Source organism: Phaethon aethereus (assembly GCF_964289735.1).
Source record: "Phaethon aethereus genome assembly, chromosome: 2".
Classification (NCBI taxonomy): Eukaryota; Metazoa; Chordata; class Aves; order Phaethontiformes; family Phaethontidae; genus Phaethon; species Phaethon aethereus.
In genome coordinates this window covers 151,021,459-151,042,968 of record NC_138582.1, presented here as the reverse complement: position 1 = coordinate 151,042,968, position 21,510 = coordinate 151,021,459, and the positions used below count along the sequence as shown (strand labels likewise).

Genomic DNA, 21,510 nt, shown 5'->3' with positions numbered 1-21,510 from the left:
TTTCACTCAAGTAGTGAACAATTGACTCACTGCAGACCTGTATTTCACCCAATCCATAGAATATGCAGACCTTCAATCAGGCTTTTCCACAAAAGACTACCCTTTGTGATAAATGAACCGCTGAAAAAGATTCTAATATAACTTACCATTATGTATGGTATTCATCAACTTCGAGAAAGCTTTTGAGTTAGGAGAAAAAGGGCTTCATGTTAAGATCATGTTTAACAGACACACAAAAGAATATATGTATAGACAGGAATTTCAGTGAACAATACTATACCTGAATACATCTTTCTTGTATTAGAGCTCTGATCATTTACAGTAGCTCAAATTGTAAAATGGACTTATTTCCATCCACTATAATTTTTTACTTACGTTTCTTTTGTCAGTGTTTGTCAGCGTTTAAATGGTGAGTATAAGAACATTCCAGCACATGCCAATTAGCTGCATTCTAAAGCTACTATTGCAAATGAAAAGTCAAATACTTCCCAGGAACAATCAGTCTTCCCGACAAAAGACTGATTTTAGTTTCATTGTCTGCAGGAAATTTAGAAACTTAAACTGAAGCTGCCTTGCTAATTTTAATCACAAGGCATCTTTTTTGTTTTGCTGATAGATTGAGACTAACTCAAGCAATCAAGAAGTTTAACAGAAAACAGTCGTATCTCCTACACTTCAGGGAGCTCAGTTGAAGAACTCCTCAAATATGTAGACAGAAAGAACATCCAACTAGTGGTACACCAAAGGAGATGCTGACATGAACTTCCTTTTCTTCAAGGGCTGGCGTTTTTAGAGAATATTGATCTCTGACCATGAAGTGCCAGAATACACTCACATCCTCTGCTGGGTAGCTAGAAGTCTCTGTAACGCAGACTCCACAGCAACACTTTTACGCCCAGTTGCTGAGTGATGGCAGTCATGCAGATGGCCCACTCTTCCACTTATGCTAACAATTTATTCATACTTAGGATAATGACCTCATGACTACAAAATATTTTAGTTTCAATTTACTAGTTCACTCTTTCACACTACTAATGAACAAAGTCCTTGGCTTACACGCCTGGTTTGACAAAATGATCTAATGAATGATTTTGCAGGCGAGAGAGTAGCACACATCTCTCCCATACTTCCATCAGGTGAATTTTATACCTGCACCAGCCTCTGAGGTATGACTGTAATAACTGTTCATGTTCCAACAGCGTGACTGTCTTTTATGCTTTATTTTTCTCTTCTTTATTCTCCCCACAACGGGCAGTTCCTAAAGACTGCTGTCATAAGCCATTTTTTAACTGCCAAGCTCTTCTGAACATCAAGATTCCAAAAACATGGATTAACAACAAAGACAATTTAAAATTTTGTCATTGATACTAGAATACTACAAAACTAATTTAGAAGTCATTAAAAAAAAAAAACCCTTGCCTTTTACCTACTGCCTAAACTTGAATAACTAGCCAAAGTTACTTCCACAAAAAAACCTTAAAATTTTTAATATTTTAATTAAAACATTACAGACCAAGTCTGTAATGTGAAAAGACAAATATTAATGCTTTTTAAATCTTGTGGTAGAGAAGAAAAAAAAACCCCACACAATATACAGAATCCTGTATGATTCTTGACAGAAGTGGATTAATCTGATAAAAAAATGAAACATAAATTTAATTAACCTTCTCAACAGTTTTCAGAGAACTAACAACAATGTACAAAAATACAATTATACTCAAAACTCTTACTTTACAAGGGAAAAAAAAAAAATCACCAAAACACACAGCGTTAATATGGCTGGGATCATACACATTGGGATAAATCCTGCTTTCAGGTGCAGAGGATATGATGCAACTTCTGTCTGCCAGCCTTAAAAGCAGAATCAGTTTGCCCACACCTACTCTCCACAGCCTTTACTGGATTGTATCAGTTCATTTCAGTTACACTCAATTTTTATGCACAAGAAATAGCAGCCATTTTGATCCACCACTGCTTTCCATATTAAGGAAAGTCCCTTTCAAATTCAAGGAACCGCTGGGTAGGTGTTTTGGGGCACCTGGGGTGGGGGTGGTTTTGTTTTGTTTTTTTTAAACAAGCTTAGCCCTAGATTGCCTGAAGCTATACCTTTTGCTTTTGTTTCTTTAAAATCGTACCACAGCGGAGCTACCACTAACCCAAACCATCACATGCACTGTATTCCCAAGCATCACTTGGAGCTTTGAGAAAGTTTTGAAAGCAGAATACACTATATATGCCACAGTGAAAAATTTACTACTACGAGATACACACTTCACAGACAAATGAGGAAGACCTGCAGTTAAAGAACTGACAAAACAATTCAGTAGTCCTAGTCAGCAACACAGGGTTAAAGCAAGTAGTTGTCTGGCAGCTCAGGAACATACATAAAAACCAAGTAAGAGAAACAAACTGCAGTAGAACCCCTTTCAACTGCAGCTACTAAGTGTGGAAAAAAAGACTTTTTAACATTCACAGTATACACAGTCCTTAAGAGGACTGTGCCAATTCCAGGACACGTGAATTACACTTTAAGCCTGCTACTGTGCTTATCAGAATGAACTTTTCACAATAAGTATGTGCTACAATGGAATAAATGTGTGAGAAAAGGATTCACACCTTTGATTCTTACTTTGAAAGTCTCTTTTTTTGGAATCCTTAATATTCCCAATAGGAATTAAAAAGACTGTCATGCAACGATCAAAAAAGACAAATACAGTGTTATAAATTATCAGAAGGGAACAAAACAAAAAGCATCATTATGCCACTTCAAAAATTCATGTTGCACCTATATTTCAAATACTACCTGCATTTCTCAAAAAAGGATATAGTAGCACTAAGAGAGATCTGGAAAAGGTACGAAGGATAACTGTGTGACTGAGAAAAAGGTATTAAGATACCTAGGTGCAAAAAGAAATAATGGGGGGGCAGTGACAGAAATGTCTCACTTATGAATACTGTAAAGATGCTGAATATTTTTAATGACTATTCACTGCTTTTAGAGGAGTGTCAAAACATGATCAGCAACAGCTGCAAACAAAGTATATCCTTTTACAATGCATAAAGATATGAAATGCACTTCTCACGGTATCTTCTCAGATACTAACAGCATAAATGATTGCAAAAGTTATTAGACAAATTCATGGAAGAGATGAATAGCTACAGATAGCCAACCTTGAGATGAGATACAAGGAATCCTAGTAAGAAAACGCCCTGTTTAACCTAATTCTTTTGAAACAAACTGTTCTAACACAGACCTCATCCAGTTACATGATGAAGGGCCAACACTAGATCAGCCCTCATTATGACTGATGGAGCTAATTCTAGACTCCCCCCAAGCCTCAATACAGAACAGAAGGAGAACTGTTCCCCTACCAATATCCCTTCCACACCCCATAAATTAGTAGACGGCAGCTGAAAAAAGGTGTTTTTTTCTGGAAGGAAAAAAGAGCTACTGTCTGTGTTTCTGGTATAACCGCCTCTGTTGACAGCTACCTCTTTCCTGGCTTTTCCTGCACTGAAGTACCCTCCCAGCCACCTAGTTTTCTCCTACACTGTAAAGCCAAGGTACTGAACTCCAGTATACTAAGATGTCAAGAAAGGCAAGAGATGGTGAACAGTAATCATGTATGCCAAAAAACTGTATGCCGTAATAGCTGGACTTCACATTCATAGTTTTCCTTTATTTTCCATCCCTGCTGCCTTATGTACTTGCCTGTCAGTCTTGGATGAATCCTTCTTCTTCTAATCCTTATGGTAGCTGCTATTGCTTGCTTTAAAACTTTACAATTATTCTTCCTTAAAATCAATGCTGCTCAGGAAGACTTCAGATTTCCAGCTCATTCATTTTATTTAAGTTCAAAATATCTCAGAATTGACTGTGTATTAATACCTACACCCGAGTCACCATCCTTTACGGTTCATTATCTGTTTTTTAAGGGAATTGGTTATGCATACAAAAACTAAAGTTGAATTCTAAGCTTACCACTACTCCCACAACAGAAAAAAGGCCTAGTGACTTTGGTCTTTGAAAGGATGCTATTTGGTGTAACCAACCACTAAATCCTTCAGATTAGGAATGAATCCATGACAGTTATCACACTTTAAAAAAAAAAAAAAAAGGGCATTTGAGATTCTTACATGAAAGCTAACTATATTAATGGCTTACAAGTTGCTTTTTCATTTGTTTGGGGGGATGGAGGAATGGTGGGGGGGTTTGTTTGGGGTTTTTTTTATTTACTCAGAACCTCTACTCATTCTTATCAGGAAATCCTTCTTGTAAATGTTCAAAACAAATAAACAATGAGAAACAGATATAAAACAAAGTCAAGTACAAAAGATCTGATAGGATTACTCACGCACAAGCCCTGGACACGTCTGTATCCTTCACCTCTACTTACAGCTTCCATGAATCTCTTCTCAAGTTTCTAGAGCTATACTGGTCCAAAGCCACCACAAAAGCTCTAAGAAGAACTATTTTGCTAAGTATTTTGACAGCACACTTTGTGTGTATGGCATACCTGTATATCTAACTCCTGCAGCACTTTTTCAATTATGCCTAATACTCCCAAAAGAGAGGTTTATTTGAGTAATCTTCTGGATTGGCTTATCTGTGCCAACTTTTTGCACTTTATTTATGCTGTGGAGATTTATTTAAAATGAGCTTACATCCAGGTGGATCAACACAAAGATCTTGCAGGTTTGCTCTTGTTTCAGCCACAACATTGCTGAAAACCACAACAAGGTTTTAAGCAACTAATACAGGTAACCTTTATAAAATATCAACAACTGCCATACAGTGAAAAGGCTCTGGGATATATTATCATTTAGTGTAGCTAAGATACATCTTCACATCTAGACAGACGGTGGATTCCACAGTTCCCCTTTTTTTAAAGCTTTCTTAAATACAAAAGCTATTGAAGTATTCAATTGTATCCGTAAAGCTATCCCAACTGGTTCCTGCCATTTTAAGTAGAGCTAGGTGTTTGGACTGTCATCAACCACAGCGTATGAAGCTACCTGGGGACATCCTGATTTCAAGTATTTCGCTAAAAAGCAAGAATTGCTGTGGGGCATGTGCCCCGGTGTTGTATCAAGTAACACAGTACCACACCACAGGCTATGAAGACCTTTCAGAAGCCTACTGTTCTTAGTCCTATCACCTCCATGCAACCTGTTTAAAGAAAGTAAAACAAATTACTTGAGTGAGAAGGAAGCATAGGGAATGTGGAGTTGATAATCAGACACTTGGACTGATTATATTTGCATAAAAAGAACATAGTATATGGATAGTATAGTTCCTATAGATCAACACAGGAATCTGTCCACTATAAGTCTTAATGGATTTGTCCCTGAACAGTATCTTTCAGTTAAAGCTCAGTTATTTTAACTAGTCTTCCTTATACCACTACATTATGTTAGTATTTCCTTTTTTTTTTTTTTTTTAAACTTTACAGCGGAATCTCAGAAATTATTATGATAATCAACAACTGCTCTAGACATCAGAGCCTCTTCTTATATATCTATATATACATATAGATATATAGAAGTTAGTCAACCCAATCATGATCCTGATACAACTTTCAGTCAGTTTAACTTCTGATACTACAGCTCTTCACAACAAATAAATGGAAGATTTAAATGCAAAGTACATTTACTTCTGATTTTAAAAACCTGACTGTAGTGCTATCACCTCTGACTGATAGCAACAACAAAAAAATAATTTTACTATATGAATTGGGAAGTCTTCAGAGGGACAAAAATGCCGCAAATACTATCAACACATACACATGACTTATTTTTCAGCTATATTTGATTTCTGAAAGACTTTAACATCTGTAAGATCTGAAAAGTACAATTTTCAAGGAGGGGTAAAAAAAAACCTTACTGGTCCTTTTATAGTCAAGCCTCTTCTCCCTCCCTTTTTTATGTTCCCATGTCACCTTTAACAGATTTTACGGCGTTAAAAGACTGATTGCTATCTCACATTTGACTTACAAGGAATGCTGTACTCTAGTAAATTGACTCCAGATGCTGAAAAACGTTCACACTCAAAAAGATGTATATTTTAATTTAAAAATATATATATATAAAATGATAACAAACGAAGGGGGTTTTAAAGTCTCACTTTTAAAGGAGATCCTGGGAACTAAACAGTTGCAAGTAAGCAAACACCACCTCTGTCTCACTTCAGTTTCCATGCAGCAATAGAATTTCATTTAAGTAATATTTCCTTGATCTTCAGGAAAGGGATACACCTCTAAAGCAAACATCAAGTTCTGCAACAAAGACATCTGACAGGACAGAAATCTTCAGTGTTTCCCTGTTCCCCTGCTCTGTCTATTTTAAATTCTAATTCTTCGTTTTATAAAAAGAGCTAAAGAACTGACATAATCCAAGCACAAAACTGGAAGTTTCAGTATATTTTCAATTTTCTCTGTTGTTTTTTTTTTTAATATTATAATGATTATGCCACATACTTTTATTCCATGTATCTGCAAAGATAATCAATTCTTGGAAAAGCAGGCAGTTTATTTTGTTCGCTATGCAGGCAACAATAACAGCAAAGCTGTCAGCTAGATCTCATCCATACAGTATGGTTTACCCAGATTACCCAGGCCTAAAATAAGTGAGTTTTTATTAGGAATTCAAATCTAACATCAAATATATGCAGAGCACTTCATAGGCTTATGGGTCAAATATAATCCAAAAGCAAACAGTTTACAAAAAGCTCATAGACTTCTTTGAAAACCTTCCCTCACCTCACAAGAAAGATTTATAGCTAAATTTGAAAACTAGTAAGTACAGCAACTTAAGCAGCCTCTAAGCCCCACCCCCCAGTCCATTTTCTTCTCTGCCAATGTAGCTAAAACTAACAAAAAGCCAATGCATTCATACAGATATTTATTATGTTTCAAAAAGATCATGTTTAGATGCCAATTCTGCAAATAATGCTGTATGGGAAAAAATCTAGACCTACGGAATTTATTTTATTCATTATTAAATCCATATTTGGGTAGAAGATTTGCAAAGCTTGAATAAAAAAAAATTTCTAAGTTTATAAATAATTACACCTTTTTGCTGAGCTCTTTAAAATTGTTAGGTCTTCCTCCTGAAATGAGTAACTACCAAAGTCATCTTCATTTCATTTTTAAATGAAAGACCTAAAAGGACACTAATGAAAATACAGATTACCTTTCCCATATTAATTTGTTTTTTGTTTTGTTGGGGGTTTTTTTAGGCTCTGAAATGTATTACACATTCATAATTTAAACACTCTATTTGCCATTGACTATCAGGCCATAATAAATAAATAAATAATATCTTTTAAAATGTAACTAGAAACTAATGCCCAGAGTCACACCATAATTTGGGAACCTAGTTTCAAGTATGTAATTTTCAAAATTTCCATTTTAACCTGACAGGCATTTACATTCTTATAAAACAATTAACACGTCAAGTAAAATCTCATTTCCACATCTGTCAAGATCTTCTCTGATATTAGTAGGCTTAAGCAGCTTGACATGCAAACTATACCTAGTTATTAGAACTTACTTTACCTTCCCTGGGACATTTTTCACTTCAGAAAGCCCTCACATCTGTTTTCACTCAAAAAAAAAAATTTTACAATTTTTTGAGAAAGGAAGACTTTATTTTGTTTTGTTTTTTTTAAATGAAGTTTTGTTTCAAAGCAATGCTCCAAGAGTTTCTAGTCTTGTGACGTTCACTGTGTATTAGGTACAAATCAGCTCTTCAAACCACTGCTTCCATGGAAAGTCAGGCAGCCTGGAGACTTCAAAGGTGGAAAGGCTGAACTCTTGTTTTCAGCAGCCCATCTAATTGAGTACTCTAGGTCTGCATTTTTCTGTCAACTTCAAAAAAAAAAAACAAAAAACAAAAAACAAAAAAAAACCCCACAAAAAAAACCCCGCACACCAGAAAATGGGCAATGACCAATGAAAAAATTTTGACCAAAAGTATTAATTCTTCCTGTATAACTATTATGATCACACTTTTAACCATTTTTGTAAATATTCTCAAATTAAAGATATTTCAGTCTATCAAAGAGCTTAAGACTCTCTGAAAAGGTCATTTTAAAAATCTTGATCATTGTATGCCTCTTCTCAACTTTCCTATGTTCATATTTTAGGAGGAAATTTACACCAGAATTAAATATAATACTCTGCTACCTGCAGTATCTATGGAGTAATTTCAAGTGATGTAACTTCTCTATCCCTTCTTGAAATGAAATACTCATTTCAAGTATAACAATACTCATTTCAAGGGATAACAATAGCCTTTTTTTCCTAGAGCATCTCAATATGAGATAATGTTCAGTTCTCCATCATAATTTAGAGGTTTTTCATAATTATTTTGAAAACACATCTCTGTTTCAAGGTTCATTGTTCAGTATTTTTTGTACAAAACTTTCTTAATCAAGGAATTATTATTCATTACATCCAAGTACGTTTCTTACAACATACATTTTTAGAAACCATTGTGAACCCTCACAGCAAGCAGCAAAGACTTCTTAATTTCTTCCCAATCTTTGACAAAAGCATAGAACATACCATGTTGGAAACTAATTTCTGCAGATCCATACTGCCTGACAATTCCCTACTAACTACCCTACTTTGAAATGCATTATATGCCCCATTACAGTCTATTTCATATGCCAAACTGATGCACCATGCTAATTTTTCTTTTAGAAATCAAAGGGATAATACAGCACAGAATTACATTCATAAATAAGTCAAACAAGAATATCTGAGAGCACATGATTTGATTCTTAGTTTGAGAACTTCCCACACCTGCAAATCCAATAAACATGCTCCACTAAACTGTATCTTCTAGAAAACATATTACCTCCAAATTTTCAGAGCCATTACTAAGAATTATTCAATTATTACTTTCTCTGACTTGATCATGTTTTACCTTTTTTGTTAGGTTATGGATCATTATAGTATCGGTTTTCAGTCCCCCATATGATATCTATGGTCATATAAACTCACTCCTTAGCTTTTCTACAATAAAATGCTTTTTCCAGTCCTTGAATCTTTCTCGTGGCTCTTCTCTTTACACACAGCAGGTACCAGAACTAGACACAGTGTTCGAAGACCAGATGCACTCTGCTGAACACAGAGCTACCCTTCTCACTAGCTTTCTTCTTATGCACTTAAACCTTTTTAAACACAGCTCAGCACTGGAAGCTGAGACATAACTGACAATTCACCTTTATCCTTTTTATTTTCAGCCCTTCCTTCTGCAGAAGGCCATCCTTATCCTGTAAGTATACATCCATCTTTCTTAGACATAATCTTTTACTTTAGTTCTACCAACACAACTCTTGGTTTGTATTGCTTACCAAGAGATCCATTTTACCCTGTTCTCATACCCAGATTTTTTCAGAAATTGTAGAATTTTCCAATAAATAGCGTAAGGCTGATAACTGATGCACAGGGATATAACACAATCCCAAAGTAAACACTTTGATTTAATAATTCTCTGCTCAAAATTAAATTGAGACTTATCTGTTAACTATGTTTAATGTAAAGGTTTGATGACTTGCCATCATTACAGGTCTTCATTTAAGATGTCATGCTGTATCAGTTGAAATGTAGACATCTACTATGCCACTGCTTTATTAAAAAAAATACCAAAAGAAGTCCAGTAAGTTATTTTCCATAACTCACAATAATCATCATTAATCATTACATCTTTACATCTCTAAACATCTTTCTCTCTCGTATCAGACACATCCTAACTGCATAACATTAGCTACCCATCAGTCTCCTACAACTTCACAACTTTAAGGACTTACTGAAATTTAACACCAACAGACTAAAAACATGAAAACATGAGGTACTCATCACCAGGAAATGCAAATTTATAACTTGTGGCTGTGGTTGCTGATAACACCTGTTTTTGTTAAGAACACTGATAAGGGGATCCATTTTATCATAAGCTTCTCCTACCTTGTGATTTCTTCCCAATTACTTGATGAATGTCTCCATGTTTTCTACACTAACAATCATCAATTTTAACATTTTAATCTCATATCAAACCAACACCATTTCTCTTGAGCCTCAAATACGAAGAATTACATTCTCTGCACAAGAATTTTGCATTGTGTGTTTTCTACACAGTTTGCTTAGTCCTAAAAGGTCATTAATATCTACTAGTATCAATTTGTCCTTTCTATTTTATCTCCTCTGGAATACAAACTGGCTTTTTAACACAGCAAAACAACTGTTTCTGCTTTGGCTTCTGGGGCACCTAGCAGATAAATGTAATAGCATGAACTGTTCCAGAATAATTTTGTCTAAACTCTATCTCCCAATACATTTAGCTGGAAAGGCAAAGGCTACAGAGGGGTTTAAACATAACGTCATAAAGGTTTAACACAAGCTCTGGGGGACTTGGTATCTCAATGAGAATCACTTCAAGTTACTCATCTACTTTGAAGCTCAGAGTTCTCTTACATCATCAATATCACAAGAAGTTTAACAGTATTATCACCTTGCACAAGATCGTAACACTTGGCAGAGGCTTCATCACTGATTGAATCAGATGAGAAAGGAGAATAAAATACATGGACTAAGCTGAAGCATTTAGTAACTTCCAATATAAAGCTGAAATTTGACTGCACAAGACATTAGATCAACGCAAAAGGGCCTGTGCCAAAAAGCATTAACTGTTTCTAAATCAGAGTTTTAAATGTTGCTATATTGAAGTACAATACTGGGTTTGGATACGTCCTTTATTCCAAAAACTGACTAGTATTACCAACCAGAGCATACTGAAGACTGGTCAAGGGTAGAATATATATGATGTAGAGATAAAAATGTAGGAAGACAAATTATAATGTTGCCTCAACTGTGGGGAAGGGATTCCAGAAGATGGGCACAGCAAGGCTGCTGAAAGAATGGGCTAACCATTTTGAAGTCCAGTTTAGAATTTAACCTCCTCCAGTCGCCTTAGGCAAAAAAGAATTGTTTTATAAGCTCTTGTGTAAGTTGAACAATACTTATAAGGGCATAAAATAAACTATGCAAAAATTAAAATATTGAAGCAAATGGTCCCCTGAAGTCTTTAGCAACTGAGGTTTATAGTATAGTTTGTTGTACATCTGAAATCAAGGACGGAACTAGGAAAGACAGAGAATCATCCCTATATGCTTGAAGCACTGTAATTCTTCCAGCAGCAAGTTCCCATGCAGAATTTGAAGATAAGTGTGCAAGAACTTTATCTACCATAAACCAGAAATTTCAGTTTACTTCTGACACTTGATTGCATTTCATTTTACCTTGCTGCATTATTCCACAAAAGTCAGAAGGTACTGTACGTCACAAAATGTTTTTTTCCCTATTGCTGTAGGACACGAGTTCTCAGGAAGTTCTTCATGAACTGGAGTGTACTTCAAACAAATTGGGGCCAGAGCCTGCACAAACTGCTTGACAGAAAAATACAGAATGTATGAAAGCTATTTATCATAACTGATTTGTTTTTCGTTTTTTTTCTTCCTTCGCACCACCTTATTAGTTTATGTACTACTGTTGAAATACAGTGCAAGCATGATAACAGAAACATCTGATCTTGGAATCTACTACTAGCAGAGGTAAGCACTGAGACAAGATGCTACTCATCTCTTCCAGTTCCTGATTGATGGTTTCCTGTTCTTCAATCACCCTTGTTGTGAAAAGAAAAAAAAATTAAAATCTTCAGCAGAAGGGATCACTGCTTTACAATACTTCGGACTAGAAATCTTTAAGTATTATTCCTTAGAAGGATGCTGAGAATTAACTTAGTACTGAGAATACAACTAGTGTGACTTAAACAGTTAAATAGCTCTATAAAATTGTAGAGTTCAGACGAAACAATCCTGTACTAAAAAATTCAGATCCTGAAATTGAGTCAGTCTGAAATGCAGTCATAGACTTGTCCCGTTTTGGGGGAACCAGTACCAGCTTTATGTAAATCCCACTGCCAACCCGCTTATGTCTTCTGACCAGCAGAAATGTAAGTATGGTTTGTAAATAAGCTGTTACTGGCTAAAGAAGCTTTTTTTTTTTTAAAACAGTGATGGATGTACCAGAAAAATATTAATATAAAAATTCCTTATCACCCTACCAACTAAATTTTCTTTCACTTTTAAAAATTATTTTCACTCCTTTGAGTACACTATTAAAGTAATGCATACAGTGTTTTTTATCAGATTATAAATACATTTCAGAAAAAATTATGAAAAGCATTAAGATCGCACATTCACTTGCTCAAAATTTTTAAAAGCATCATATCAGTTGCATGGCAACTGTAATACCACCTGAGTGTATGTATTGCAACAGCATTTAATTACATAGCCTTGTACTATTCATGGTACATCTTTGTTCTTACTAAGCAGACAGCAGAAGTCCTGTGGACGGGAAAAGTTTGGAGAGGACAAATATTTTCACAGAATGAGCTGAATGCACTTACTCTGAATAAAAGTTTTATGAAAGATGTTTAATTATGTATAAATAGCACATGATGAATCTGCATTACCTTTTAAAATAAGCTTTCCTTCACGTTTCATCCAATTTGAACATTAAGTGTGAACAGCACTTACTGTGAAGTAATGATTTTCACAATTTTTATGTCTCTCAACAAGTACTCGTCAGAAAATGGAAAAAAGGTAGCTTAAGATAGCTGCAGTTAAGAAGGTTATTTTTAAAAAGTGAGGAGGAGATTCTTGAAAAAGTGCCTCAAAAGCTTTGTTTAGCATGGTCTAAATTATTGCTGATTCTGCTTCTTTGAAGTCATAAGGCAACTCCAAGAGTCAGTAAAAACATTTTGGCTTGACTTCCCCTGCGTTTTCTCTCACTACATTTACATGCACAAAATCTTATTTGGGGTTTTGGATTTATAATTAAGTAATTTAGTTTCACTTCTCAGATTTTGTTACTGGGCAATATAGAGACATTTCAAAGAGAAACATCAGCATATTATACCTGAGAAAATGTATGTTTCTGATAATAGTCATATGCCCTTCCTCATTGTAACAAAGTTGTAAATGGACTGCTAAACCCAGAAAATGCTTATGATGAAGTGAGGAAAGCAGCACTACAACCATGAGAAAGAGGGGAAAATCAGGGAGCAGAGTACATTAAAACAATATGCTCAGCCTCAAGCAGAAGTTTGTGGATGAATTTAGAGCTCATGCTCAAAGGCAAGGACATCCCATCTGTTTTTGTTTCTTTGGGTTTTCTGGTTTTTGTTCGTGTTACATTCTTTACAGTTTTTGTTTGTGTGTTTGTTTTTCATTAATATTCTTTGGCACCTTCAGAAAATACCACTGTTTTAGAGGACAGGTCTAACGCTGGCTAGCAAGAATCTGCGTATGCTTAACAGGTGAAATTATAGGCTTAATATCATGATAACGGTAATAAAACCTACACAGTATTACCATCCATGCATTTTAAAGCTGTTTACAAAAGGACTTCAACATTATCACTGGTATTTTATACAGGGAAGAGAAAGATGTAATAACAAGGGCAAAGGAAGCAAGGGTGGACCTGGCTAGAAACAGGCCTGTTTTAAGAGCTCACAAGACCAGAACATTCTAAGACAAATATAAGGTGGGAACATGGGTCATTCACTTCAAACCAAGATCTTGTACCTCCGTCTGTTACCCCAGCTACAACAGTACATAATCCACTTCAAAAGGATTATAAAGCAATAAGGAAGTTCATACTATAATAATCAGACCACTGATCTAAATCTGTTATATGATCTCTGTCCATAACAGATAGGAGGTTAACATGTTTTTTAAACTGCATTTTAATCAAAAAGATGGACAGTGAACTAGCAAGTTTTGTAACATACCACTTCTCCCTACTGATTTCCATGCAGGAAAAGTATTTTTTTAATATAGTTGCCACTCCTATTGCCATTATTTACCCATAATAAAAATCATCATTTGCCTATATCTAACACAGATTTAAAACAATGTGGTTTTGAGACCAAGCACGTGTCTTGATCTGAAAAAAATATTAAGTTTTTTAGAGCATCTCTTGCTTGTACAGTGAAAATATACAATATAAAAGCATAAAATCCTGCCCACAGCCATATAGTCAAGTCCCATTTCTCTTCCCCACCCAAAAAACCCAAAAATTAAGCAAAAAATCCACTAGAACAACAAAAAGGACACAATTTCAAAGTTATAAAAATTAGGTATCAGATAGTTTGTTATTTTTTTATCCAAACACAAAGGTCTCAAAAGAAACTTCAAAGCAAGAAAGACTTTGATAGATACAGTATTCTGCAAGGTCATTCCACACACAGGTTTACTGGGAACAGAAAGTTTCTCACAGCCCCAGATGCACATAACATTTAGAACAGAGGAAGAACAAACCAGCCAATTTCAATTGCTAAAAAGCACACAAGAATATGAAAGTGTCATCAGACTGCAGAGGGATCCAGATTCAGAATATCCTTTTATGTGTTTAAACTGATAATTCTCCGTATAGACATTTTGATTTTTAATTAAGCTAAATGGGGAAAAAATAATTGAGGGACATACTCAGCACAGCTGACATGCTTGAGTACTGATTTTGTTTTCTCTATGTAACAGAACATACAGACAACATAGTCTGTATAAACTATCACTTATCTTAACTAAACCGGTCATGTGTAATTTCCAAAGAACCTATTTTCATGCAACTTCTTTTTCCCCCAACAGCCTCAAAACTTGCATTTATATAGCATATAGGTCAATCACAGGTCAATCTACTACAGCCACCTACAGCACAGTGGCACCTATACATGGAACAAAACTTACTCTTCCAACAGTCATTCTAATTTTTACTTTTTTTCCCAATGCAACTTTCAAAATACTTTAAATGATACTCTGTTCTTGAAAAGCATACTCAGAATTATGGATAAAATAATAAAAACCTATTTTGAGGTAAGAAAACAAATCCAATAAATGCCTACCTGAACCCACTGGAGATGAGCCAACACTAAGACTTTGTAAACTTCCATTCCTGAGCAAAGTTGGAGATTTTTGAAGACCAGAGCTTGTCACACTTCCTGCAGCAGATGCCACAGATGAAGTTGGGGAAGCAGAAGAAACTGAAAGATGGGAAATACCTTCTTGACTTTTATTTCCTTTGGGTCTACCAGGCCCATGTTTACTTTGCTTATTTCCTTTCCGTTTCTTCTCTGTTACAGTTTCTTCTTCTATTCCAGAAGTTTGAGCTCGTTTGTATGCTGTAGAAGTAAGGCTTGAATTACCTATGTCTCCAGGTGAGCTGTCAAAGTTTTTAGACTGAGAAACAGCTGACGATGAAGGGAGACCAATTAAGGAAGTGAAACAATTGACACCCCCCTCTTGACTCCCAGTCTCTCCTTTATGTACATCTTTGGTTGACAAAGCCTGTTGAGAATGCGTGAAACTGTCACTTCGCAGATCTGTGTCTGTAAAACTCAAAAAATCCTGGGGAGATTGAACTGAACTTCCAGAAGATGACTTTATGCTCCCAGGAGTGCCCAAAAAGCTTCCTAAAAAAGAAAGTAAAGGAAAAGTACATTTTTTTTGTCATGTAGTTGATAAAAAAAGACAGGAAAAATTAATATCTTAGAATACAAAACTTTAAAGTGCAAGGACTTAATGAAAAATGTTACCAAGAGCTAAAGAATTTATTTTTAAGATAACTCATTGCTTCTCCTGCTGATCTTCACTCTGCTGGATCTGAATCTCTGAGATTCAGATTTGAATTTGGGGCACAAACAAGGTGAAAATTAATAAAAGGAGACTAACACCTTTGCTCCTTAGGCAACTTTTGACATCCCTCATGTTTTGAAGCCACAACAAACACTTGGTACGAGTCAGAGCAGGTTTGTTTAGACATACCCATATAGAAAAAGAAAGGTGATAGAAACGTGGTATGATCACATCTACACTATGCCTGCAATTCTCCTTACCATTCTACCTAAATCAAGGGTCTGACACAGGTCAAGGGAACAGCAATTGCAGTTAAATTACCCTGGCTGAGGAAGTCTTCCACAGAAGAGGTATTTTTCAAAAGGACAGGAGAGGAGGTGGAGAAAAGTGTATAAAATTGTCATTTTAAGATTTCTTTAGCACTGTATGAGAACCATAAAGATCTTTTGTGTAGTAGAATTACATTGCTTCTGTAATATTTGGAAGGCAGTCATTTCATCCCTGTGTTAGCACATGCAAGGCAGAAAATGGAGCACACTTAGGAAATACAAACATCTACTTGCACTGAAATTTAGTAATTTTATATGGGTGAGTGCAAGTGGGTACTGTTTTGTAGAACTCTTGACTGATGGCGACTCTCTTGTCAAGAAAATAATCCTAAATATAACACTAGGTATAAAAAAGTCCTTTAAAAATTACTGTTTTATCATTAGTACTCCATTAAACATTATTAAGAATTCCATTTAAAATATAATTTACAGCAATACAGCAATTTAAAATTCATAAACACATTGTTGTTTTATGTTTTAAATAAGTTACATCAATTTCACTTAATGCAGGTTCAAAGAAAATACATGCACATAGTAAAGATCTATTTTGCCATCTGCAGTGAACAAGATTTTTTCTTTAAATTCATGATTCCAGAAGGCAATTTTCAAAGCTTTGAGAATTTAACAAAAAAAAAAAACCCACACCCAAACCTTCCATTTTTTCAAGTAAAAAAAGCCTGAAATATTGAAAGTGTTCTAGACTAATTTGAAAGTGCTCGCTGCATAAACTCAAAGACAGACCAACATGATAAAGCAGAAAGGACAGTCAGCTACTACACGCTGCAGTGAAAATTATGGAAAAACAATTACTTTATAGAAGGTCAAGTTTGTTGTGTTAACTAATAAAACATGTTATTTTGTAAGTAATAAAAAAAAGATTTTTAAATTCTTTTTCTCTTTCTTCAACTTTGATGAAGATGCCATAATAAAATTTGCTTTTTAGAAGTGTTTACCTACATAAGGTAAATAAACTGTGTATACTTGTCATGTAATCATCTTCTGCTTATGTATTTCAGTGACAAAAAATAAAAGGAAAAAGGTCTCTCACTTTGAAGAAAATTATATATTTTAAATGTCTGCACCTGTTTAGGGGCCACTGCATCCTATACATTAGGTAGTCCAGTTTCATTCTAATATGCACTAACTAAAAAACATTAGTATTATTTCCTTAAAGAGCTAAGAAAGGCCCCTAGACTCAAACTCATATTAAATTTTACCCCAGACTAACTTTTCAGCACATAAAGAAACTTCTGGTGTTAGCAGTTAAAGAGAATAACTTAACAGTCTAAGCAAAAGCATCAGTTTTGCCCTTTAAAGATGGACAACTTTCTTTGTCATGTTACGACAATGAACATTTTTTCCCTGAAAAAAGTTATTTTTTTCCCCAAAGTGAAACAACATTCTCATTGAGGATAAAGGATTAACTACTTCAAGTTTTTAAGTATTTAAGATTTCTAATTCATGTCAAAGCAGAAGTCATGTTACAGCGTAACAGTTAATACCTTGCTGAAAAGGGCTAGCTGCAGTCATAGTTGTTCCTGGATTTCTTCCAGCACCAGGCTTTCTTCCCCTCTGACCTGAGCTGTGACCTGCAGATTTCTTCCCTTTGCTCTCTGACCCTCTAGCCTCTGAAGAATCTTTTCCACTTGAAACGTGTGTAGAAACTTCTTGGAAATTTGCATTTGTAAATCGAGCCGTGGTATCTTCCAGCCGCTTCAAGGAGCCTGACATAGAGTTGTTGCTAGTGCTTGTGTATGTCTAGCATTTTGATAACAGAAAAGAGTGAAAGAAAAGAAACAGTTAGGTCACACAAAAAAATGTAACAAGAGCACTATTTAAAAGAACTCGTTCTTTCAAATAAACTTAGAAATGTTCAAATAGTTCAAAAGGTAACTGGCAACAGCAGGAGTTACATAAGCTGAATTCTTAAGATACTCAGCAAACAACTGAAGTGCATAAAACTTTGTTTTGTGGAAAAAAATGCACAAAAATATTGTCTTTTGGTTGAAATTTTTACTTCACTGAGATAAATGGATTCATCTCAAATCTATGGTTACACAGTCTTTATATCCTGTTTAAACAGGATATTGTTATTTTACTGCTTAAAATTAAAAAGAAAAAAAATGAGACTTCAAATGCTTTTCTGAAAACACAAGTTTTACACAGTTTCTTTTGTCAAACTGGAAACGTTCCATCAGCAGTGGAACTGCTAAAGGCTTCGGAACCTAAGAACTTGCATTTTTAAGACTTCAGAGTCTCAACACCAGACCAGAAATCAGCTCCAACAAGCCCAACTGCCCTTTATGTCTTCACATCCTCACACTAAGATTCCCTGCCATCTGAACCATCCCATTCAGCCAGTTCCTTAAGTATAATCAGTTAAAGACAGTACACGAGATCTAGTTGGCCAAGACACGTGCAGGAATGACTGGCTACCTACTACAGCGTAACACACTCTTGAGCTCCCACCACAGAATTCTTTCTCAATTCCCATCCATCACCAAGAATTTTGGCCCTTCTCCTACACCCATAAATTCTTCACAGGGATTTCAAAAATTTTATCTTTTGGCGCGTTATTCTTCTGTTAAATTTTGTCATCATCATTCATATTGGTGAACAATAGTCAAAATAGGTTCACAGAAAGTAAGTAGGTGGGCAGGAAAACTGCGTGCACAGCATTAGGAAATCACAGAAAGCAAAATAATTGTTTTCATAATAAAAAAAAATTTGCAGTTGTGATAGCAGAATTTTAATACCAGAAAACAAAAAATGAAAGCAAAATTAGGAAAAAGGAAATAATATTCTACCGTTATTTATACTCAAACTAGCTAGTAAAATAGCCCGCTTTTAACTGTATAAAGCATCTTCAACAAAACATATGGATCAAACCTAGAAGCTACTCATCTGTTCAAAAAAAGCTTAGTTTGTTTTTCAGTTATTTACAGAAGAGAGTTTTAAAACAGTATCTAAATTGATCTCCATTAAAGACTACACAAACACATGCCTCTTAAAACTGAGCATATACACAAGTTATCTCATCCCTGACTGGGATGCTTGCTGAATTTAGGCCTACAGCAGAGTATTTCTTCACCTTAATATAGAGCTTTGTATAGCTGGTATAAAAGGTTTTCCATATTTTCACTAAACCAGCTAAGACATTTATGTAGAACTTACTTTTCAGTTGCAAATACAGAAGACAACTAAATATAAGCTTTGAGGAAGATGAAAATTTTTATCTATTTGTGTACCACCCTGTATGAATTATTATGAACTGGAATAAAAATGTATTACGGATTTTCTGAATAACAGTGAAGAAAAACCAGTTTAAGTCTGTTAAAATACAGTGTTAAAAATAATTTACCTCAAATTCATATTACTACACTGGTAAGCGTTTCTAATGAAGATGGAGCCAATTCTAAGGTAAGTTTAGTACTTAATTTTTTGAACTATTACAAAGTCCACAAGTATGCTCAATTTTCCTGAAACTGATGTGTCACTTGACCTGAGTTAAGAAGCAGCGGTTCAAATTTGGGTCATTTGAACAAAGGGCTTCCAGACATGCAGTAACCCAAACCAAAAGTCAGGCTTTTTCTAGGATACAGGATTTTTCCTATTATACAATTCTTCCTAATTCTCATCTCCTATCCACTCAGCTGAATATTAATTGCAAGGATAATTCTCTATAGGTATCAATAATCATAGTTTGATGTTATCGAGTACCCCTTCTCCATTACTGCAGATTTTTTTTTTTTTTAATTATTATTTATTTATTTATTTTAAAGGGAAGTAAAGAGTTTAATATAGCTCTGCAGACTGGCCAGAGCTAGGCAATGATAAGTAGGCATTAATTTGCATATAGTGTGCAGACAATTGGTTTGACTACACACCTGAATCCTGCTCTTAGCAGATTTTGGAGAATATGCATGTACATCACAGTTCTGCTTTTGAACAGTTTGCTCCAACAGGTACTTGTGTTTCAGAAGGTGCTGTAAAGTGTACTGAAATCTACATGCTTACTCGGAATATCTTCAACACTAATACGATGCAATATACCCTAAGCAAAGTAAAATTGGTATCATTTGGTCAGTATTTTTTTTTCCCACATATTATATTCCTTACTTTAAGGAGTTCATAACAAAGCGCCCTAAACCAGATAAGCATACATCAATTGCTTTGAGAATCTACAACATATGCAATAGGATCTCAGGTAAAACTGCAGCACAAACTTCCTATTATTAAGCCAATTGGTTCACACAATAACCTACCCACCACTAAACAATCTGCTTTTCTAAAATGCTAAGTTCTGAAAGACAAAAGCCTAACAGAAATGTCTCGGAAAAACCTTAATATGCCATGGCAAAGTTACATTGATTGTTCTGGGGTTTTTGAGGTCAGGAGAAAGAGAGTGGCAGGGAGCAAGGATCTGAGGATAGATGCAGAATACCTTTGGTTATTTACTGACAGAATTCAGCCTCTGCAGCGCTCTCCGCGCCCCCCCCCCCCCCCGAGCTTACAATGCTGTCCCCTCCCAGCACATGGTTTTTAAATGGAATACATTTGAAGGCTCCCCCCTGCACTGCTCACACTGCAGTCAGTCATTTTCCTTCATTTCAGTATAGACATCCCCCAAAAAGGACACTGCCCTGATGCTATCACCCAACTCCATGCCTTGGTTTATTTGGGAGGACTTGACCTGTTCTCAAAAATTAGACAATATTTGCTAGTGCAATTACTAAGCTAACTCTATGTGTATCAGGATTCCTTTATGCTTCCCATAAACCAGTTTGCAGGTTGTTTTTCCAAAAAGCACACTTTCACATTGCCAACTTGGTGCAGAGAGAGCTACTGTCGTTTTTACACCCCCCATATATCACTCTGTGCGCTCTGAAGAGTCATACCACCCATCCATAGCAAGTCTTGAAACTTCTGGAAAAGCTTTAGACTTATGGTAAAGGCATAATAATAATTCTTGCTACAAACAGTACGTCCCAAGGCTTGACAAGCCTTTAGCCCCAGTACAGCTGTACAGGGTGGTACTCTTGCACAGAAAAAGGAAGGACCATGGCATGTAATCCTCCACAAAAATGCCGGATGCTAAAAGCATGGTCCAAGCAAAAAGAAAAAAAAAAAACAAAACAAATACTCACACACACACATATACCCCCGCAGCCCACAACCACCACGCTGCTGTAGGATAGTGATGTTCAGCCATACTGACTAGAGATTTCCCTACTCTTTCCATTCTTTTCTGTACCCCACTGAGGTAGGATGTGGCACCTCCCTTGAGAACCAGGTTGGGCTGATCATCAGGGTGAACTGAGGAAAGTTATCATTGTTATCTCTACTATTTCAGATAAAATTCAGTCAGCTGTACTTCGTTTGCACCATCTTTTATGTAGTTACTGGCCACAATTTGAATGCAGACACACTGTCTTGGTTATCTTTGTGTACATCAGTGTTTTGAAGTTTTGTTTTAATTAATAA

At 35.4% G+C, this 21,510-nt stretch overlaps 1 protein-coding gene across 2 annotated transcripts in view; it reads right to left on the bottom strand.

The window, feature by feature from the left end:
• MLLT10 (MLLT10 histone lysine methyltransferase DOT1L cofactor) overlaps positions 1-21,510 on the bottom strand; it is a gene marked incomplete at both ends in the record, with an annotated part of 132,872 nt that overhangs the window by 45,256 nt on the left and 66,106 nt on the right. For both annotated transcript variants that reach the window (XM_082014587.1, XM_082014588.1), the window contains 2 exons: positions 14,968-15,534; positions 17,529-17,784. In XM_082014587.1, coding sequence (XP_081870713.1) covers positions 14,968-15,534; positions 17,529-17,784 — 823 coding nt within the window. The remainder of the gene's footprint in view (positions 1-14,967; positions 15,535-17,528; positions 17,785-21,510) is intronic.